At 57.9% G+C, this 23,232-nt stretch overlaps 1 protein-coding gene across 1 annotated transcript in view; it reads right to left on the reverse strand.

Moving 5' to 3' along the window:
- The window catches only part of LOC139261979 (glutamate receptor 1-like), a 631,175-nt gene that overhangs the window by 328,205 nt on the left and 279,738 nt on the right, over nucleotides 1-23,232 (reverse strand). Inside the window, exons 6-10 of the mRNA XM_070877138.1 lie at nucleotides 22,144-22,305; nucleotides 19,813-19,980; nucleotides 18,887-18,991; nucleotides 8,576-8,686; nucleotides 5,024-5,230 (exon numbers count right to left, since the gene is read on the reverse strand). Coding sequence (XP_070733239.1) covers nucleotides 5,024-5,230; nucleotides 8,576-8,686; nucleotides 18,887-18,991; nucleotides 19,813-19,980; nucleotides 22,144-22,305 — 753 coding nt within the window. The remainder of the gene's footprint in view (nucleotides 1-5,023; nucleotides 5,231-8,575; nucleotides 8,687-18,886; nucleotides 18,992-19,812; nucleotides 19,981-22,143; nucleotides 22,306-23,232) is intronic.

Below are 23,232 nucleotides of genomic sequence, written 5' to 3' on the forward strand. Positions count from 1 at the left end.
GTACACTGGGCTCTCTCTCTCTCTCTGTACACTGGGCTCTCTCTCTCTCTGTACACTGGGCGCTCTCTCTCTGTACACTGGGCTCTCTGTCTCTGTACATTGGGCTTTCCCTCTGTCCCTCTGTACACTGGGCTCTCTCTGTCCCTCTGTACAGTGTGTTCTCTCTCTGTCTCTCTGTACAGTGTGTTCTCTCTCTGTCCCTCTGTACATTGGGCTCTCTCTCTGTCTCTGTGCACTCGGCTCTCTCTGGACACAGGGCTCTCGCTCTCTCTGTATACTGGGCTCTCTCTCTGTACACTGGGCTCTCTCTGTACACTGGGGTCTCTCTGTCTCTGTACACTGGGCTCGCTGTCTCTCTGTACACTGGGCTCTCTGTCTCTCTGTACACTGGGCTCTCTGTCTCTCTGTACACTCGGCTCTCTGTCTCTCTGTACACTGGGCTCTCTGTCTCTCTGTACACTGGGCTCTCTGTCTCTCTGTACACTGGGCTCTCTGTCTCTCTGTACACTGGGCTCTCTGTCTCTCTGTACACTGGGCTCTCTGTCTCTCTGTACACTGGGCTCTCTGTCTCTCTGTACACTGGGCTCTCTGTCTCTCTGTACACTGGGCTCTGTCTCTCTGTACACTGGTCTCTCTGTCTCTCTGTACACTGGGCTCTCTCTCTCTCTGTACACTGGATTCTCTCGCTCTCTGTACACTGGACTCTCTCTCTGTACACTGGGCTCTCTCTATCTTTCTCTCTCTCTGTACACTGGGCTCTCTCTCTGTACACTGGACTCTCTCTCTGTACACTGGGCTCTCTCTCTCTGTACACTGGGCTCTCTCTCTCTCTGTACACTGGGCTCTCTCTCTCTCTCTGTACACTGGGCTCTCTCGCTCTGTACACTGGATGCTCTCTCTGCCTCTCTGTACACTGGGCTCTCTCTCTCTCTGTACACTGGGCAGCTCTCTCTCTCTGTACACTGGATGCTCTCTCTGCCTCTCTGTACACTGGGCTCTCTCTCTCTATGTACACTGGGCACTCTCTCTCTCTCTGTACACTGGGCTCTCTCTCTCTCTGTACACTGGGCACTCTCTCTCTCTCTGTACACTGGGCACTCTCTCTCTCTCTGTACACTGGGCTCTCTCTCGCTGTACACTGGGCTCTCTCTCTGTCCCTCTGTACACTGGCCTCTCTCTCTGCCCCTCTGTACACTGTGCTCTCTCTCTGCCCCTCTGTACACTGGGTTCTCTCTCTGTACACTGGGCTCTCTCTGTCCCTCTGTACACTGGGCTCTCTCTCTCTCCCTCTGTACACTGGGCTCTCTCTCTTCCCTCTGTACACTGGGCTCTCTCTCTCTCCCTCTGTACACTGGGCTCTCTCTCTCTCCCTCTGTACACTGGGCTCTCTCTCTCCCTCTGTACACTGGGCTCTCTCTGTCCCTCTGTACAGTGTGTTCTCTCTCTGTCTCTCTGTACAGTGTGTTCTCTCTCTGTCCCTCTGTACACTGGGCTCTCTCTCTGTCTCTGTACACTTGGCTCTCTCTGGACACAGGGCTCTCTCCCTCTCTGTATACTGGGCTCTCTCTCTGTACATTGGGCTCTCTCTCTCTGTACACTGGGGTCTCTGTCTCTCTGTACACTGGGCTCGCTGTCTCTCTGTACACTGGGCTCTCTGTCTCTCTGTACACTGGGCTCTCTGTACACTGGGCTCTCTGTCTCTCTGTACACTGGGCTCTCTGTCTCTCTGTACACTGGGCTCTCTGTCTCTCTGTACACTGGGCTCTCTGTCTCTCTGTACACTGGGCTCTCTGTCTCTGTCTCTCTGTACACTGGGCTCTCTGTCTCTCTGTACACTGGGCTCTCTCTCTCTCTGTACACTGGACTCTCTCGCTCTCTGTACACTGGACTCTCTGTACACTGGGCTCTCTCTATCTTTCTCTCTCTCTGCACACTGGGCTCTCTCTCTGTACACTGGACTCTCTCTCTGTACACTGGGCTCTCTCTCTGTACACTGGGCTCTCTCTCTCTCTCTGTACACTGGGCTCTCTCTCTCTCTCTGTACACTGGGCTCTCTCGCTCTGTACACTGGATGCTCTCTCTGCCTCTCTGTACACTGGGCTCACTCTCTCTCTGTACACTGGGCAGCTCTCTCTCTCTCTGTACACTGGATGCTCTCTCTGCCTCTCTGTACACTGGGCTCTCTCTCTCTCTGTACACTGGGCAGCTCTCTCTCTCTGTACACTGGGCTCTCTCTCTCTCTCTGTACACTGGGCTCTCTCTCTTTCTGTACACTGGCCTCTCTCTCTGTACACAGGGCTCTCTCTCTCTCTGTACACAGGGCTCTCTCTGTACACAGGGCTCTCTCTCTCTGTACACTGGGCTCTCTCTCTCTCTCTGTACACTGGGCTCTCTCTCTCTCTCTCTGTACACTGGGCGCTCTCTCTGTACACTGGGCTCCCTCTCTCTCTGTACACAGGGCTCTCTCTCTCTCTGTACACTGGGCTCTCTCTCTCTCTGTACACTGGGTGCTCTCTCTGTACACTGGGCTCTCTCTCTCTCTGTACACTGGGCTCTCTCTCTCTCTGTACACTGGGCTCTCTCTCTCTCTGTACACTGGGCGCTCTCTTTGTACAGTGGAGTCTGTCACTTTCAGGCTTCTCAATAAAAATGAAGGTGTTTTTCCGCATCTGGCCTGAAGCTTGCAATCATAGAATCGCAGAAGTTTTCAGCATGGAAGGAGGCCATTTCGGCCCAACAAGAGGGTTATCCAGCCTAATCCCACTTTCCCGCTCTGGGTCCGTAGCCCTGTAGGCTGCGGCACTTCAGGTGCACATCCAAGTACTTTTTAAATGTGGTGAGGGTTTCTGCCTCTACCACCCTTTCAGGCCGTGAGTTCCAGACCCCCACCTCCCTCTGGGTGAAGAAAGTTCCCCTCATGTCCCCTCTAAACCTTCTACTAATTACTTTAAATCTAGATCCCCTGGTTGTTGGCCCCTCTGCTAAGGGAAACAGGTCCTTCCTATCCACTCTATCCAGGCCCCTCATAATGTTGTACAGTTCAATGAGGTCTCCCCTCAACCTCCTCTGTTCCAAGGAAAACAAACCCAGTTATCCAATCTGTCCTCATAGCTAAAATTCTCCACTCCCGGCAACAACCTCGTAAATCTCCTCTGTACCCTCTCCAGTACAATCACGTCCTTCCTGAACTGCACGCAGTACTCCAGCTGTGGCCTAACTAGTGTTTTATACAGTTCAAGCATAACCTCCCTGCTCTTGTATTCTATGCCTCGGCTGATAAAGGCAAGCATTCCGTATGCCTTCTTAACCACCTTATCTACCTGGCCTGCTACCTTCAGGGATCTGTGGACCTGCACTCCCAGGTCCCTCTGTTCCTCTACACTTCTTAGTGTCCTACCATTTAATGTGTATTCCCTTGCCTTGTTAGCCCTCCCCAAATGCATTCATCATAGACAGTCCCTCAGAGTCGAGGAAGACTTGATTCCACTCTAAAAGTGAATTCTCAGGTGACTGAACAGTCCAATACGGGAATTACAGTCTCTGTCACAGGTGGGACAGACAGTGGTTGAGGAAGGGGTGGGTGGGACTGGTTTGCCGCACACTCCTTCCACTGCCTGCGCTTGGTTTCTGCATGCTCTCGGCGACGAGACTCGAGGTGCTCAGCGCCCTCCCGGATGCTCTTCCTCCACTTAGGGCGGTCTCTGGCCAGGGACTCCCAGGTGTCAGTGAGGATGTTGCACTTTATCAGGGAGGCTTTGAGGGTGTCCTTGAAACATTTCCTCTGCCCACCTTGGGCTCGTTTGCCGTGTAGGAGTTCAGAGTAGAGCGCCTACTTTGGGAGTCTCGTGTCGGGCATGCGGACAATGTAACCTGCCCAGCGGAGCTGGTCGAGTGTGGTCAGTGCTTCGTGCTGGGGCTGTTGGCCTGATCGAGGACGCTAACGTTGGTGCATCTGTCCTCCCAGGGGATTTGCAGCATCTTGTGGAGGCAGTGCTGGTGGTGTTTCTCCAGCGATTTAAGGTGTCTTCTGTATATAGTCCATGTCTCTGAGCCATACAGGAGGGCGGGTATCACTACCTCCCTGTAGACCATGAGCTTGGCGGCAGATTTGAAGGAGATTCAGCAGCTGGCCGACAGCCATGATGTGCGAAGATTCTTCACCGCAGTCAAGTCCATCTACGGTCCGAGTACCCAAGGCAGATGCTTTACCTCACACTTCTCTGGATTAAATTCCATTTGACCACCTGACCAGTTGATTGATACCTTCCTGCAGTCCGCAGCTTTCGTCTTCATTATGAACGACACAGCCGATTTCAGTATCATACCCCTTACATTCAAATCTGGATCATTAATGTATATCAAAAAAAGCAAGGGACCCAGTACTGAGCCCTGTGGAACCCCACTGGATACAGCCTTCCAGTCACAAAACACCCATCAACCATTACCCTTTGCTTCCTGCCTCTGAGACAATTTTGGATCCAACTTGCCACTTTGCCCTGGATCCCATGGGCTTTTACCTTCGTGACCAGTCTGCCATGTGGGACCTTATCAAAAACTTTGCTAAAATCCATATACACTACATCGTACGCACTGCCCTCATCGATCCTCCTGGTTACCTCCTCAAAAAATTCAATCAAGTTAGTCAGACACGGCCTTCCCTTAACAAATCCATGCTGACTGTCCTTGATTAATCTGTGTCTTTCTAAGTGAAGATTTATCCTGTCCCTCAGGATTGTTTCCAGCGAGAGACCAGACTCGATCACAGCTTGGTCCTCTGTCAGTGACATTTTAACGTTCACCTCCGACTGCGTTGCTTCAGTGTCAGCTCCAGAGATCGCTCTGGGACTGTGCACAGTCACTTTGTAAAGGTGTTCGTGTAGACCTCTGCTTTTTGTACAGAGACTATATAATATTTGACTAGAAGCCTGCCTCACACCACACAGTGCCTTCATACGCCCAGCCTGTACACAGGACACAACACGGCCCCACACCAAACCCTGGTCAACGCAGGCACGCGACTCACTGAATAAACAAGCTCTCCGACCATCCCATTCCACACTTTGCTCTCCGGGTCCCTGGCTCCGTATTTTCCATCTGCCACGATTGCGAGCTTGTACTTGAAGCCCACGTGCTTGGCGATCTCTGTGGCCAGCTCCACGCAATAACCCTCGTATTTATCGTTGCCCTCCAGCTGATCGTGATTCTTCTTCAGCATCACGTAAGGGTGTTCCTGCAGACACAAAGCACTCGATCAGTGGCACTGCACACTCCCCATTCAGCCATTCCCAGTTCGCCCACACCCTCCCTCGGGACTCCCTCACACAGGCACAGACGCTCACCCAAGTGAGCCAGTGTTGGCGTGTGACCCCGACTGTGAGTCTTGGCCGGCTATTCAACCATGGGGGCACCGCAGGATCCAGCAGGAGTCCTGGAGTGAAGTGCTCTGACCAGGAGTAGCGAGATCCGGCATCAAACCTGCTCCGTATGGACTGAGGCTCTGCATTTCCTCACCCAGACACAGACACAAACCAATCAGTTGTAGTAATATTGGCGGGAAAGTAAGCTGTGAGGGGGATGCACAGAGGCTGTAAAGGGCTATAGGCTAGTTAAGAAACTGGGCAAGGAGGTGGCAGATGGAGTATTGTGCACAGTTTTGGTCTCCTTACTTAAGGAAGGATATATTTGCCATAGAGGGAATGCAACGAAGGTTCACCAGACTGATTCCTGGGATGGGGGGATTGTCCTATGAGGAGAGATTGAGCAGACTGGGCCGATATTCTCTATGAATTGTATGGGTTTCAATGCGATCACCTCTCATTCTTCTAAGCTCCACAGGGATTGACGGTAGATGCAGGGAGGGTGTTTCCCCCGGGCTGGGGAGTCTAGAACCAGGGGTCACAGTCTCAGGATAAGGGGTCGGACATTTCGGACTGAGATGATGAGAAATTTCTTCACTCAGAGGGTGGTGAATCTTTGGAATTCTCTGCCCCAGAGGGCTGTGGAGGCTCAGTCTTTGAGTATATTTAAGGCTGAGATCGATAGATTTTTGGATATTAAGGGAATCGAGGGATATGGGGATCGGGCGGGGAAGTGGAGTTGAGATCGAAGATCAGCCGTGATCTCATTGAATGGAGGAGCAGGCTCGAGGGGCCGAATGGCCGACTCCTGCTCCTAATTTTGATTTTCTTATGAAGGAGTTATTTGCCATCACATGCTCCAGTCTCTGCCAATGGTCATCTTCTTAAAGTGAACCTTGAACCGATTGATCCTTGATTAACGATTCCTTGCAATTTAATGAGAGTTTTCATATTACGCAGCTTAACACGTTCCTTCCATTGATGTCACCATCATCATAGACAGTCCCTCGGAATCGAGGAAGTCTTACTTCCACTCGAAAAGTAAGTTCTCAGGTGGCTGAACAGTCCAATACGAGAGCCACAGTCTCTGTCACAGGTGGGACAGACAGTGGTTGAGGGAAGGGGTGGGTGGGACTGGTTTGCCGCACGCTCCTTCCGCTGCCTGCGCTTGGTTTCTGTATGCTCTCGGCGACGAGACTCGAGGTGCTCAGCGCCCTCCCAGATGCACTTCCTCCACTTCGGGCGGTCTTTGGTCAGGGACTCCCAGGTGTCGGTGGGGATGTTGCATTTTATCAGGGAGGCTTTGAGGGTGTCCTTGAAACGTTTCCTCTGCCCAGCTGGGGCTCACTTACCGTGTAGGAGTTCCGAGTAGAGCGCTTGCTTTGGGAGTCTTGTGTCGGGCATGCGGACAATGTGGCCTGCCCAGCGGAGCTGGTCAAGTGTGGTCAGTGCTTCAATGCTGGGGATGTTGGCCTGGTCGAGGACGCTAATGTTGGTGCATCTGTCCTCCCGGGGGATTTGCAGGATCTTGCGGAGACATCGTTGGTGGTATTTCTCCAGCGATTTGAGATCTACTGTACATGGTCCATGTCTCTGAGCCATACAGGAGGGCTCCAGACCTTGGGGCCCACGCAGCTGAAGGCACAGCCACCGATGGTGGAGCGATTATAATCAGGGATACTCAAAAGGGAAGAATTAGAGGAGCGCAGACATCTCGGGGGGTTGTGGGGCTGGTGGACATTACAGAGATAGGGAGGGGCGAGGGCCATGGAGGGATTTGAAAACAAGGATGAGAATTTCAAGATCGAAGTGTTGCTTAACCGGGAGCCAATGTAGGTCAGCGAGCGCAGGGGGTGATGGGTGAGCAGGACTCGGTGTGAGTTAGGCCACGGGGGCAGTGAGCACAGGGGGTGATGGGTGAGCGGGACTGGGTGCGAGTTAGGACACGGGGCAGTGAACACAGGGGGTGATGGGTGAGTGGGACTTTGTGCGAGTTTGGACACGGGGCAGCGAGCACAGGGGGTGACGGGTGAGCGGGACTTGGTGCGAGTTAGGACACGGGGCAGTGAGCACAGGGTGTGATGGGTGAGCGGGACTCGGTGCGAGTTAGGACACGGGGCAGTGAGCACAGGGGGCGATGGGTGAGCAGGACTTGGTGCGAGTTAGGACACGGGGTCAGTGAGCACAGGGGATGATGGGTGAGCGGGACTCGGTGCGAGTTAGGACACGGGGTCAGTGAGCACAGGGGTGATGGGTGAGCGGGACTGGGTGCGAGTTAGGACACGGGTCAGTGAGCACAGGGGGTGATGGGTGAGCGGGACTCGGTGCGAGTTAGGACACGGGGTCAGTGAGTACAGTGGGTGATGGGTGAGCAGGACTCGGTGCGAGTTAGGACACGGGGCAGCCGGGTTTTGGATGAGCTGAAGATTAGGGAAGGTACAAGGTGGTAACTCCTCAAGGATCACCTCATGGGGAGGCACTCCACCTGAGATGTATCTCAAGGGGTGGAGAATCCTCCCTGAGCCTCTCTCACTCCTCTCACCTGTAGCGCAGTCTGCAGGCAGCTGACCCACCTCAGTCCGGAATATAACAGCAGCTTCACCTTGTGGTCAAGTGGTTTTAAATGGAGAATTTTAATTGATTATAGGATTCGATAGAAGGAAAGAAAGTATTCCCTCGGGTGGGGGGGAGTCCAGAACAAGGGGCCATCACCTTAACATGAGAGCCCGGCCGTTCAGGGTGATGTCAGGAAGCACTTCTTCACAGAAAGGGTTCTGGGAATCTGGAAATTCCCAGAAAACTGTTGAGGTTGGAGGCCAATTGAAAATGTCCAGACTGAGATTGACAGATCTTTGTTGGGTTAGGGTGTTAAGGATTAGGGAACCGAGACGGGTAGACGGGTAAGGCACCGATTGATCGCATTCAATGGAGCAACAGGCTCGAGGGACCGAATGGTCTCCTCCTGCTCCTTGTGACCTTTGGTACCTCCCTCCCCTACAGGGAACGGGTAACGTGTCTTGCACCATGTGTCAGACACCATGGGAACAGGAGGAGGACATTCAGCCCCTCCGGCCTGCTCTGCCATTCAGTGAGATCGCGGCTGATCTGTAATTTAAATCCATCACCTGCCTTGGTTCCATATGTAGTAATGTGAGTTGTTTGAACGTTGGGGCCTCTGTAACCCAATGCTTACTCACGCTCAGTGCTGCAACACTTACTAAGATGGTGGTGACGATGTACGTCCGATTCTGGATGCCACTGGTGTCATTGCCGACGTGAGGTTCACCGGTTGTTGCAACAAACTTGTCGTCCTCGTTCCAAAACCCGATCTGTAAAACCCAGCATCAACAGCAAGACTAGTGTGATGGGGAGCGTGTAACTGGTGGTTCATGATTCTGTGCGTAACAGCACAAACCTTTCATTGTAACAATACAGGAACAGGTCAAGCTCACCACACTCCTCAAACCTATCACTGAACGACAAATCAACCCCACCCACCTCCATATTCCCATATCCCCCAACCCCACCCCCACAGTCTCCCCATATCCCCCAACCTCACCCCCACAGTCTCCCCATATCCCCCAACCTCACCCCCACAGTCTCCCCTATCCCCCAACCCCACCCCCACAGTCTCCCCATATCCCCCAACCCCACCCCCACAGTCTCCCCATATCCCCCAACCCCACCCCCACAGTCTCCCCATATCCCCCAACCCCACCCCCACAGTCTCCCCTATCCCCCAACCCCACCCCCACAGTCTCCCCATATCCCCCAACCTCACCCCCACAGTCTCCCCATATCTCCCAACCTCACCCCCACAGTCTCCCCTATCCCCCAACCCCACCCCCACAGTCTCCCCATATCCCCCAACCCCACCTACCCACCTTCTCCCCGTATCCCCCAACCCCACCCCCACAGTCTCCCCTATCCCCCAACCCCACCCCCACAGTCTCCCCATATCCCCCAACCTCACCCCCACAGTCTCCCCTATCCCCCAACCCCACCCCCACAGTCTCCCCATATCCCCCAACCCCACCCCCACAGTCTCCCCATATCCCCCAACCCCACCCCCACAGTCTCCCCATATCCCCCAACCTCACCCCCACAGTCTCCCCTATCCCCCAACCCCACCCCCACAGTCTCCCCATATCCCCCAACCTCACCCCCACAGTCTCCCCTATCCCCCAACCCCACCCCCACAGTCTCCCCATATCCCCCAACCCCACCTACCCACCTTCTCCCCATATCCCCCAACCCCACCCCCACAGTCTCCCCATATCCCCCAACCCCACCTATCCACCTTCTCCCATATCCCCCAACCCCACCTACCCACCTTCTCCACATATCCCCCAACCCCACCTACCCACCTTCTCCCCATATTCCCCAATTCCACCTACCCACCTTCTCCCATATCCCCCAACCCCACCTACCCACCTTCTCCCCCTATCCCCCAACCCCACCCCCACAGTCTCCCCATATCCCCAACCCCACCTACACACCTTCTCCCCATATCCCCCAACCCCACCTACCCACCTTCTCCCCATATCCCCCAACCCCACCCACCCACCTTCTACCCATGTGATCCTCAGGGAATTGGGGGTGTAGGGGGTATGAGTGGTCTGGGGAAATGGTGCGTCTGTGGATCTGGGGGTGGGGGGGTACAGGATGGGAGTGGTCTGGAGGTATGGTGGTGGGGGGCACGGAGTGGGAGGGGTCTGGGGGTACGGGGGTGGGGGGTATTGGGGGTCGGGGTTTATGGGGTTACGTGGGTGGGGAGGTTGGGGGTACAGGGGTATGGGGTACAGGGTACCGGGGGTACAGGTGTATTGGGGTGTGGGGTGGGGGTATGGGGTTACGGGGGTGGGGGCTGGGGGTTATGGGGGTGGGGTGTACAGGGTTCCGGGGGTACAGGGATGTGGGTACAGCGGTATGGGGTTGGGGGTACAGGGGTACGGGAGTTTGGGGGATACAGGAGTACTGGGGTTGGGGATACAGGGCTACGGGGGTGGGGTTACAGGGGTACGGGGGTTGGGGGTTACAGGGGTATGGGGGTTGGGGTATATGGGTGTTGGTGGGTTACAGGGGTATGGTGGCTGGGGGGGGTAACGGGGTACAGTGGCTGGGGGGTTACAGAGGTACAATGGCTGGGGGAGTTGCGGAGTTACAGGGGAACGGGGGTTGAGAGTAACAGGGGTATGGGGGTTGTGGGGTTACAGGGGTACGGGGGTTGTGGGGTACAGGAATATGGGGGTACGGGGGTTGGGGGTACAGGGGTGGGAGGTACGGGGGTTGTGGGGCACGGGGGTTGGTTGGCGGGGTACGGGGGTAGGGAGGGTACGGGAGCTGGGGTTATGCGTGTGGGGGTTACAGGGGTTGGGGGTTCGGGTGTACAAGGGTTGGTGGGGTACAGGAATTGGGGGTATAGGGTTGGGGTTTGGAGGGTACGGGGGTTGGGGTGTACAGGGGTGGGGGTACGGGGTTTTGGGGAACAGCGGTATGGGGGTACAGAGGATGGGGGTACAGAGGTTGGGGATACGGGGTTGGGGTTACGGGGGTTGGGGGTACGGGTGTTGGGGGTACGGGGGTTGGGGGTATGGGGAAATGGAAATATGGGATTACAGGGATATGGGGTTATGGGGGTACGGGGTTTTGGGGCTCCGGGGGTATGGGTGTATAGGGTGGAGGTATGGGATTACGGGGCTTGGGGTTACGGGGGTGGGGTTACGGGGTACGGGTTTTGGGGGTACAGGGTACCAAGGGTACAGTGGTATGGGATTATGGGGGTGCGGGGGCTGGGTTTATGGGGTGGGACGTATAAAATTCCGTGGCACGGGGGTGAGGGGGTTGGGGGTACAAGGGTACGGGCGCTGGAGGGCATGGCGGTTGAGGATACGGGGGTACTGGGGTTGGGGGTAAAGGGGCTGGGGATACAGGGGGTCGGGGTACAGGGGTATGGGAGTTGGGGGTACAGGGGTACGGGTTTGTGGGGTACAGGGGTATGGAGGTACGGGGGTTGGGAGATACAAGGGTACAGGCATATGGGAGTTGGGGGTGCAGGTGTACAGGAGTTGGGGGTTAGAGGGGTACAGGGTTGGGGGGTTACACGGGTGTGGGGGTAGGGGGTACATGAGTACAGGGTTTGGGGGGTACAGGGGTATGGGGATTTGGGGGTTATGGGGGTATGGGTGTTGGGGTGTACAGAGGTACGAGCGTTGGCGGTTACAGGGGTACGGGGTGGGGGTACAGCGGTACGGGGGTTGTGGGTACAGGGATATGATGGTATGAGAGGGGTACATGGGTTGGTGCAACGGGGTTGGGGGTATGGGGGTACAAGGGTTGGGGGTACGGGGGTTGGGGTACGGGGTTAGGGTTTCGGGGGTACAGCAGTTGGTGGGGTACGGGGCTGGAGTTATGGGGTATGGGGCTTATAGGGGTATGAGGGTACAAGGGTAAGCGAATATGTGTGTTGGAGGTATGGGGTTGGGGGGGTCCGGGGTACGTGGGAGGTACAGGTGTGCGACGGAACAGGGATATGGGTATACGGGTGTACAGGGATATGGTGGTATGGGTGTACAGGGATAAGGGGGGACGTAGTTACAGGGATACGGGGTACTGGGGTTGGGGTTATGTAGGTACAAGGCTAGGGTAATGGGGTACGGGGGTACAGGGGTATAGGGGATATGGGGTTGGGGGGAGGGTACGGTGTTGGATGGATACGGTGGTTGGGGTTACGACGTTTGGGGTACAAAGGTACGGGGGTATGTGGGGTACAGGGTACGGGTGTTGGGGGTACAGGGGTTGGGGGTACAGTGCTATGGGGGTATGGGGGTTGTGGTGTTACAGGGATATGAGAGTGCGGGGGTGGGGGTTACAGGGGTTGGGGGTACGGGCGTTGGGGGGTACGGACGTTGGAGGGTACGGGGATATGGGCATGCTGGGCTGAGGGCTATGAGGGTAGGGGCTGGGAGTTACAGGGGTAAGGGTGTGGGGGTACAGGGGTTGGGGGTACGGGGTTGCGAGGGTTTGGGGTGCAGGGCTGGGGGTACATGGTTGGAGGTACATGGGTTGGTGGGGTACAGGGATTGGGGGCACGGGGGTTGGGGATACGTGGTTGGGGTATGGGGTTGGGGGTCCGGGGTGCGAGATTGGGGGGTACGGGGTTGGAGCTACGGGGTATGGGGTATATGGGGTATGGGGTACGAGAGTATGGTGGTTGGGATGTATTGGTGTGGGGGTACGGGGTAGGCGGTACAGGAGTAGGCGGTACAGGGGGTTGGTGCAGAGGTTGGGGGTACAGGAGTGTTGGGGGTACGTGGTTTTGGAGGTGCTGGGATACAGGGGTTGGTGGTTACAAGGGTACGGGGGGTGGGTGTTACAGGGGTATGGTGGCTGGAGTTTACAGGGGTACGGGTATTGAGGGTAATGGGGTGCGGGGTTTGGGGGCACGGGGTTGGGGGGTACGGGGATATGGGGATATGGGATATGCGTGTGGTGGATACAGGGGTTCGGGGTACAGGGGTACGAGGGTTGGGGGTACGAGTGTTGGGGGTGCAGGAGCTTGTGGGCTACAGGGATTGGAGGTACAAGGGTTGGTGGGGTGTACATAGGTTGGGGGTACAGATATATGGGAGTAGAGGGGTTGGGGATACGTGGTTGGGGGTACAGGGTTGGGGTACAGGGGTGTGGGGTGTGGGGGTGCACGGGTACGGGGATATGGGGGTATGGGGCTGCAGGACACAGGGGTGCGGGGATGGGGTACGGGGTATAGCGATTGGGGATACATGGGTAGGGGTACAGGGGGTTTGGGGTACAGAGGTATGGGGTTTTGGAGGTACATGGGTATGGATGTTTGGGGGTACAGGGGTGCGGGTGTTGGGGGTACAGGGGTACGTTTTGTGGGGTACAGGGGTATGGAGTTTGGGAGTAGGGGATTGGGGGATACAAGGGTACAGGGGTGTGGGAGTTGGGGGTACAGGGACATGGGTGTTGTGGGGTTCAGGGGTACGGGTGTTGTGGGGTTCAGGGGTACGGGAGTTTGGGGTTACAGAGGTGCAGGAGTTGGGGGGGGTTACAGGGGTACGGGGTTTAGGTGTTACAGGTGCATGGGAGCTGGGGGTTACAGGGGTACGGGTGTTGGGGTGCACAGGGATATGTGATTTGGGGGTACAGGGTACGGACGTTTGGAGTTACAGGGGTTGGGGGATTACAGAGGTATGGGGATTGGGGGGCTACAGGGATATGACGGTACGAGGTTGGGGTACGGGGGTTTGGGGTGTGGGGGTACATGGGTTGGGGTGTGGGGGTTGGGGTACAGGGGTTGGGGGTGCAGGGATATGGCGTTGGGGGTTGGGAGCACGGGGGTACGTGGGCTGGGGGTACGGTGGTTGGGGTTACGGGCGTTGGCGGTTACGGGGGTTGGGGCGTTACACAGGTACAGGGTTTGGGGGTTACAGGTGCACGGAGGTTGGGGGTTACAGGGTTATGGGGGTACGGGTGTTGGGGTGCACAGAGGTATGACATTTTGGGGTACAGGGGTCCAGAAGTTGGGGGGTCACGGGGTACGGGAGTCGGAGGGTTAAAGGGGTACGCGTGTTTGGGGTTACAGGGGTTGGGGGGATTACAGAGATATGGGGGTTGGTGGGCTACAGGGATATGATGGTATGGGATGGGGGGTACAGGGGTCCGGGGGCTGAGCGGTACGGGAGTTGGGGGTTATAGGGGTTGGCTGGTCAGGGGTGGTGGTACAGGGATATGGGTTTGGGAGCACGGGGGTACGTGGGCTGGGGGTATGGTGGTTGGGGTTACGGACATCGCCGTTGGCGGGTATGGGGATATGGGCATACTGGACTGGGGACCATGTGGGCACGGGGCTGGGGGTTACAGAGGTATGGGTGTGGGGGTACGGGGATTAGGGGTATAGGGGTTGGAGGGAATGGGGGTTGGGGTACAGGGTTATGGGGGTACAGGTGCTGGGGGATACGAGGTACGGGGTATGGGGTGTGTGGGTACGAGGGGTATGGGGCTTGGGGTACAGGGATATGGGGGTATGGGGGTTGGGGGTTACAGGGATATGGGCGTATGGGGGTTGGGGCTACGGGGGATGGGGTATGGGGGTATGGGGTTGGGGTTCTGGGGGTTGGGGGTCGAGGGGTACAGGGATATGGGGCTTGGAGGGTACAGGGGTTAAGAGCATGGGGATATGTGGGCTGGGGGGTACGGTGGTTGGGGTTATGGACATTGGGGGGTACGGAGATATGGGCATGCTGGGCTGGGGACTATGGGGGTACGGGGCTGGGGGTTAGAGGGGTATGGGTGTGGGGGTACAGGGGTTGGGGGTACAGGGGTGGTTGGGGTACAGGGATTGAGGGTATGGGGTTTGGAGAGTACAGGGGTTGGGGTATACCGGGTTTGGGGGTACGGGGTATGTGGGAACATGGTTATGGGGTACAAGTGTTGGGGGTACGGGAATATGGGGTACGGTGGTATGGGGGTACGGGGCTTAGGGGTTCAGGGATATGGGGGTGCGGGACCGGGGGTTACAGGGGTATGGGGGCTAGGGGTTACGGGTGTTGGGGTGTACGGGTGCTGGGGGTCCGGGGTACTAGGGTACAGGGATATGGGGGTACGGGGGGTTGGGAGTAGGGGTAATGGGGGTTGGTTGGTAGAGGGGTACGGGGTTTAGGGCTGCAGGGTTCAGAGGAAAAGCGGGTATGGGGTTACTGGGGTTTGGGGTATATGGGGTTGAGGGGCATGGGGGTTGGGGGATTGGGGGGTATGGGGGTTGGGGGTTTGAGGATGGGGGTATAGGGATATGGGGGTTGGGAGCATGGGGGTACGTGGGCCGGAGGGTACGGTGTTTGGGGGTATGGGTGTTGGTGGGTACCGGGATATGGGCATACTGGGCTGGGGGCGATGGGGGTACGGAGCTGGGGGTTACAGGGGTACGGGGTGGGGGTACAGCGGTTGGGGTGTACGGGGCACAGGGTTCCGGGGTTGGGGGTGCAGGGATATGGGGTTTCGGAGGTGCAGATGTACGGGAGTTTGGGGGTACAGAGGTATGTGAGTTGGGGGTTACAGAGGTATGGGTTTGGGGTACGGGTGTAGGGTGTGCAGATGTACGGGTGTTGGAGGGTTACAGGGGTACGAGGTTTGGGGGTTACAGGGGTGCGGGGATGTGGGGGTTATAGGGGCACCGGGGTTGGGCTATAGGGGCACGGGGGTACGGGTTTGGAGGGGGTACAGGGATATGGGTATACGGGTGGGGGTTATGGGGGTTGGGGTTGCTGGGGTACGAGGGTTGGGATAGGGGGTCGGGGGTATGAGGGCTGTCGTACAGGGGTATACAGGTACAGGGGTATGTGGGTAAGGGGAATGGTGACTGGGGGTATGGGTGTTGGGGGGGGTTTGGGCATTGGGAGTACAGGGGTAAAGGGATATGTGGGTACGGGGCTGGGGGGTTACAGGGTCACGGAGATACGGGGGAATGGCGGAACAGGGATGGGGGTACAGGGATATTGGGGTGCATGAACATGGGGGTATGTGGGTTAAGGGTATGGAGGTATGGGGCTTGGGGTTAAGGGGTACAGAGGTACGGGGGTTGGGGGTACAGGGGTATGGGAGTTGGGGGTTACAGGGATACGGGGGCTGGGGGGTTAGAGGGGTATGGGTGTTGGGGAGTACAAGGGTACTAGATTTTGGGGGTTATGGGGTACGGGGTTGCAGGAGTTTGGGGGTTACAGGGGGTGGAGGGGGTACAGGGATATGATGGTATGGGTTTGGGAGTACGGGGGTTGGAGCTACGGGGGTTGGAGGTATGGGGGTACAAGGGTTAGGGGTACGGGGTTGGGGGGTCCGGGAGCTGGGTGTATGGATCTTGGGGGGCACGGGGATATGGGGGTCCTGGTGCGGGTCTGGGCGTTACAGCGGTACGAGGGTACGGGGGTAAGGGGTGACGGAGTACAGGGGCACGTGGGGTTGGGGGGGTTATGGGTGTACGGCGGAACAGGGATGTGGGGGTATGGGGGTACAGGGATACGGCGGTATAGGAGTACAGGGACAAGGGGGAACGCGGTTAAAAGGAATACGGGTATATATTGGGGTTCGGGTTATGGAGGTACGAGGCTGGGGGTTCCGGGGTATGGGGGGTACGGGGGGTACAGGGGTATGTGGGGTATAGGTGTTGGGGATATGGGGGTTGGGGGGTACGGTGTTTGAGGGATATGGTGTTTGGCGGGTACGATGTTTGGGGTTACAAGGCTATGGGGTACATGTGGTACAGGGATGCGGGTGTTGGGGGTACGGTGGTGGGTGGTACAGGGGTTGGGGGTTTGGAGCATGGGGGTACGTGGGCCGGGGGGTTATGGTGGTTGGGGGTATGGGCGTTGGTGGTTACGGGGATATGGGCATACTGTGCTGGGGGCTATAGGGGTACGGGGCTGGGGGTTACAGGAGTATGGGGGTAAGGGGATTGGGGGTGACGGGGGTGGGGGGTACAGGAGTGGGGGTACATGGGTACGGGGTGAGGGTACAGCGGTTGGGGGTCGGGATACGGGGATACAGGTTTTGGGCTACCGGCGTTTTGGGGGTACAGGGGTATGGGGTTTTGGAGGTGCAGGTGTACGGGAGTTTGCGGGTACAGAGGTAAGGGAGGTGGGGGTTACAGGGGTACGGGTTTGGGGTACAGGTGTGCGTGTGTTGGGGGTACAGGTGTACGGGGGTTGGGGGTTACAGAGGTACAGAGGTTGGGGGTTACAGGGGTACGGGGTTTGGGGGTTACATCGGTATGGGGTTTTGGGGTTACAGGGGTACGGGGTTTGGAGGGGTACATGGATATGGGGAATCCGGGTGGGGGTTACGGGGGGCGGGTGTACTGGGGTACGAGCATTGGGATAGGGGGTCGGGGGTACGAGGTCTGAGGGTACAGAGGTATGGGGGTACGGGGAAGGGTGGCTGAGGTATGGGTGTTGGGGGGTTCTGACATTGGGGGTACAGGGGTAAAGGGATATGTGGGTACGGGGCTGGGGGTTACAGGTTTGCGCTGGTACGGGGATACGGGGGTATGGTGGAACAGGGATAGGGAGTACGGGGGTACAGGGATATGGGGGTACATGTATAATTGATATGTGAGTTGGGGTATGGAGGTACGGGGCTTGGGGTTACGGGGTATGGGTGTACAGAGGTACGGTGGTTGGGGGTATAGAGGTACGGCTTTTTGGGTGATATGGGGGTTGGGGGTACGGGGGCTGGGGCTACGGGGGAACAGGGGTTGAGGGGTACAGGTTTGGGGGTTCCGGGGTGCGGGAGTTTGGGGTACAAGGGTAAATGGCTTGCGGCCTACAGGGCTACGGGGTTTGTGGGATACAGGAGTATGGGGTTTTAGGGTACAGGGGAATGGGGGTTGAGGGTTACGGGGTACCAGAGTGGGGGTTACAGGGGTTTGGGGGTACAGGTGTACGGGCACAATGATATGGGGGTTGTGGTGTCGGTGTACAGGAATGGGGGTACGGAGGTTGGAGTTATGGGGGTACGGGGCTTACAGGGATACGGTGGTAAGGGGTTATGGGGGTCGGGGTGCAGAGTTGGGGCTACGGGGTTGGGATACAGGTATATGGGGTTGCGGGGCTACGGAGGTAGATGAGGGGTACGGGGGTATGGCGGAACAGGGATATGGGCATATGGGGTGCAGGGATATGGGGTACATGGATAAGGGAGTACGCGGTTACAGTGATAAGGGGTACACAGTTCCAGGGCTACGGGGGTACAGGGGTATGCGTTTGGGGGGTACGGTGTTTGGGGTATATGGGGGTTGGGGGGTAGTGTTTGGGGGTATAAGTGTACGGGGGTTCATGGGGTTAAGGTGTATGGGTGTTGGGAGTACAGGGGTATGGGAGTTGGGAGGTACAGGGATACGGGAGTTGGGGGGTACGGGGGTTGGAGTGTATGGGAGTTGGGGGGCTACAGGGGTACGGGAGTTGGGGGTTACAGGGGTATGGGGTTTGGGGGTACAGGGGTATGAGGGTACGAGTGAGGGTACGGGGGTTGGGGCTAAAGGGGTACGGGTTTGGGGTATGGGTGCACGAGGGTTTGGGGTAAGGGGTACAGGGGTTGTGGGGTACGGGGGTTATGACGGTTGGGGATACAGGCTACGGGGATATGGGCTTACTGGGCTGGGGTTATGGGGGTACGGGGTTAATGGGGTGTGGGGGTGGGGGTTGCGGGGTTGGGGGTACAGGGTACAGGGTTCTGGGATTATAGGGGCACGGAGATACGTGGGGGGTACGGGGGTACGATGGAACAGGGATATGGGCGCGTGGGAGTATGGGGGTATAGGGTTCGGGGTGGGGTTATGGGGGTTGGGGGGTACAGGGATACGGGGGTGGTGGGTACGGTGGTACAGGGGTATGTGATTCGGGGGGTATGGGGGTGGGGGAGTACGAGGGTACAGGGATATGGGGGTACGGGGATGGGGGATACGGGGGTGGGATGCTGCGGGGGTTACGGGTAGCTTGGTCCTGTGTAATATACTGCACCTTTCTAATTCCGTCGCTCTTCAGCTCCATTACACTGACGCTATAGTTGGTCCGGTGTCCGTACTCGTTAAACTGGATGTTCCCAGTCAGCCCCTCGCTGCGAACCTGGAGTGGGGTCAAACACAACACAACTTAGCTCACTGACTCCGCATTGGATGGGACAGTGTAGAGGGAGCTTTACTCTGTATCTAACCCCCTGTACCTGCCCTGGGAGTGTTTGATGGGACAGTGTAGAGGGAGCTTTACTCTGTATCTAACCACCTGTACCTGCCCCGGGAGTGTTTGATGGGACAGTGTAGAGGGAGCTTTACTCTGTATCTAACCCCGTGCTGTACCTGCCCTGGGAGTGTTTGATGGGACAGTGTAGAGGGAGCTTTACTCTGTATCTAACCCCCTGTACCTGCCCTGGGAGTGTTTGATGGGACAGTGTAGAGGGAGCTTTACTCTGTATCTAACCCCCTGTACCTGCCCTGGGAGTGTTTGATGGGACAGTGTAGAGGGAGCTTTACTCTGTATCTAACCCCCTGTACCTGCCCTGGGAGTGTTTGATGGGACAGTGTAGAGGGAGCTTTACTCTGTATCTAACCCCCTGTACCTGCCCTGGGAGTGTTTGATGGGACAGTGTAGAGGGAGCTTTACTCTGTATCTAACCCCGTGCTGTACCTGCCCTGGGAGTGTTTGATGGGACAGTGTAGAGGGAGCTTTACTTTGTATCTAACCCCCTGTACCTGCCCTGGGAGTGTTTGATGGGACAGTGTAGAGGGAGCTTTACTCTGTATCTAACCCCCTGTACCTGCCCTGGGAGTGTTTGATGGGACAATGTAGAGGGAGCTTTACTCTGTATCTAACCCCCTGTACCTGCCCTGGGAGTGTTGGATGGGACAGTGTAGAGTGATCCCCAGCTGTTGCCCTGTTGGGTGCAGTACCTGCTGTAAAGCCCGTTGAATGTCAATCCCTTGACCCCAAGGAACAGCCGGGTTTGCCAAACAGTCTCCCGCGTTGCCCCTGCGTGAGATATCGATCCGAGTCTTGCGCAGATATTTGAAGGCTTCCGACAGCACGAGAACTCCATCGAAGGTCATGGCCGATGTGTACTGCAGGAGGAGAGGTAGTGATGTGTGAGTGAGTTCCGGCCTGAGGACTGGAACCCCAGAATCGTGAAGCAGCTTGTGAGGACTAACAGTGCGATCGAGGGGAGGATAAATGGCCCAGAAACCGCGAGAGGATGGCTCCGACCGAAATCAGTTCTCCGATAGTACAGGATGGTCCCGAGATTCAGCCCCAAACCCCCAGTCCCCCAGACCCGGTCCCCCCCCTCCCCCAACCCCCAGTCCCCCAAACCCCCAGTCCCCCAGACCCGGTCCCCCCATCCCCAACCCCCAGTCCCCCAATCCCCCAGACCCGGTCCCCCCACTCCCCCAGTCCCCCAACCCCCAGTCCCCCAGACCCGGTCCCCCCCCCTCCCCCAGCCCCCAGTCCCCCAGACACGGTCCCCCCCCCTCCCCCAACCCCCAGTCCCCCAGACCCGGTCCCCCCCCTCCCCCAACCCCCAGTCCCCCAACCCCCAGTCCCCCAGACCCGGTCCCCCCCCATCCCCAACCCCCAGTCCCCCAATCCCCCAGACCCGGTCCCCCCACTCCCCCAGTCCCCCAACCCCCAGTCCCCCAGACCCGGTCCCCCAACCCCCAGTCCCTCAGACCCGGTCCCCCCTCTCCCCCAACCCCCAGTCCCCCAGTCCCCCAGACCCGGTCCCCCCCCTCCCCCAGTCCCCCAACCCCCAGTCCCCCAGACCCGGTCCCCCCCCTCCCCCAGTCCCGGTCCCCCCCTCCCCCAACCCCCAGTCCCCTAGACCAGGTCCCCCCCTCCCCCAGACCCGGTCCCCCCCCTCCCCCAGACCCCCAACCCCCAGTCCCCCAGACCCGGTCCCCCCCTCCTCCAGTCCCCCAACCCCCAGTCCCCCAGACCCGGTCTCTCCCCTCCCCCAGTCCCCCAGACCCGGTCCCCCCCCTCCCCCAGTCCCCCCCCTCCCCCAGTCCCCCAACCCCCAGTCCCGGTCCCCCCCCTCCCCCAGTCCCCCAACCCCCAGTCCCCCAGACCCGGTCCCCCCCCTCCCCCAGTCCCCCAACCCCCAGTCCCCCAGACTCAGTCCCCCAGTCCCCCAGACTCAGTCCCCCAGCCCCTAGCCCCGAGGCCCTAGTCCCAGCCCCCCCCCAGCCTCCAGTCCCCAGTCCCCCAGCAGCCGCCCCCCAGCTGCCCCCCACAGTCCCCCAGTTCCCCACCCCAGTCCCCCAGCCCTCCCCTCCCCAGCCTCCAGTTCCCCACCCCCCCAGTCCCCCAGCCCCCAGTTCCCCACTCCCCAGTCCCCCCCTCCCCCAGTCCCCCACCCCCCCAGTCCCCCCTCCCCCAGTTCCCCACCCCCCCAGTTCCCCCCTCCCCCAGCCCCCAGTCCCCCAGCCCCCAGTTCCCTCCTCCCCCAGTCCCCCACCCCCCCAGTCCCCCCTCCCCCAGTCCCCCCTCCCCCAGCTCCCCACCCCCCCAGTTCCCCCCTCCCCCAGCCCCCAGTCCCCCAGCCCCCAGTTCCCCCCCCCCAGTCCCCCATGCACTGTGAACGCCGCTGAAAGGCTGAACCAGGATCACTTTGGAACTCTGGATCCCAGAGTGCTGTGGATACTCAGTTGTTGAGTATAGTCAAGACCGAGATCGACGCAGATTGAAGGTGATTGGCAGAAGAACCAAAGGCGACACGAGGAGAATGTTTTTCCGCAGCGAGTGGTTAGGATCTGGAATGTGCTGCCTGAGAGGGTGGTGGAGGCAAACTCAATCGCGGCTTTCAAACGGGAATTGGATAAATCCCTGAAGGTAAAATAATTTGCCGGGCTCCGGGGAAAGGGCGGGGGAGTGGGCCTGGCTGAGGGGCTCTTGCAGAGAGCCGGCACGGGCTCGAAGGGCCGAATGGCCTTCTCCTGTGCTGGAACCGTTCTATAATAAATGTTTGGAGGAATCGAGGGATATGGGAATCGGGCGGGAAAGTGGAGTTGAGGTCGAAGATCAGCCATGATCTCACTGAATGGAGGAGTAGGCTCGAGGGGCCGAATGGCCGACTCCTGCTCCTAATATGTTCTTATTATCAGTCCCTTTGACTGACGATCACATTATTGGCCACACTGAGCCACAGTGACATGCTGGCTGTGCGCTTGTAAGGAGGGAAGAATGGATGGATGACAGAGAGAGCTGTACAGGGAACTGAAACCTCCTACCTTCAGGCGATGCCCCTCCACTCCCTGATACTCCTTGGCATCCAGTTTCTTCCAACGCTGAAGGAACTTTGTGACTTGTACACTGTCAGGCCATACGATCTGAAACCCAGTTACGTTGGCCCCTGCGTACTGGAATTTATCGAGATCCATGTCTAGGAAACCCTGCGTAATAAATCGAGACACAAAGCAGGTTATCTGCAAGTGACAGAGAGGGTCTGGGTCTGCACAACACATACGTCAATGGCAGCTGAGCTGGGATTCAGGGCTCACTCACTGAGCTGGGATTCAGGGCTCACTCACTGAGCTGAGATTCAGGGCTGGTCCCTCACTCACCGAGCTGGGATTCAGGACTCACTCACTGAGCTGGGATTCAGGCTGGTCCCTCACTCACTGAGCTGGGATTCAGGACTCACTCACTGAGCTGGGATTCAGGGCTGGTCCCTCACTCACTGAGCTGGGATTCAGGGCTGGTCCCTCACTGAGCTGAGATTCAGGGCTCACTCACTGAGCTGGGATTCAGGGCTGGTCCCTCACTCACTGAGCTGGGATTCAGGACTCACTCACTGAGCTGGGATTAAGAGCTGGTCCCTCACTCACTGAGCTGGGATTCAGGGCTGGTCCCTCACTCACTGAGCTGGGATTCAGGACTCACTCACTGAGCTGGGATTCAGGGCTGGTCCCTCACTCACTGAGCTGGGATTCAGGGCTGGTCCCTCACTGAGCTGAGATTCAGGGCTCACTCACTGAGCTGGGATTCAGGGCTGGTCCCTCACTCACTGAGCTGGGATTCAGGGCTGATCCCTCACTGAGCTGGGATTCAGGGCTCACTCACTGAGCTGAGATTCAGGGCTCACTCACTGAGCTGGGATTCAGGGCTGGTCCCTCACTCACTCACTGAGCTGAGATTCAGGGCTCACTACTCACTGAGCTGGGATTCAGGGCTGATCCCTCACTGAGCTGGGATTCAGGGCTCACTCACTGAGCTGGGATTCAGGGCTGATCCCTCACTGAGCTGGGATTCAGGGCTCACTACTCACTGAGCTGGGATTCAGGGCTGATCCCTCACTGAGCTGGGATTCAGGGCTCACT

The sequence above is a fragment of the Pristiophorus japonicus genome, chromosome 4 (assembly GCF_044704955.1).
Source record: "Pristiophorus japonicus isolate sPriJap1 chromosome 4, sPriJap1.hap1, whole genome shotgun sequence".
Classification (NCBI taxonomy): domain Eukaryota; kingdom Metazoa; phylum Chordata; class Chondrichthyes; family Pristiophoridae; genus Pristiophorus; species Pristiophorus japonicus.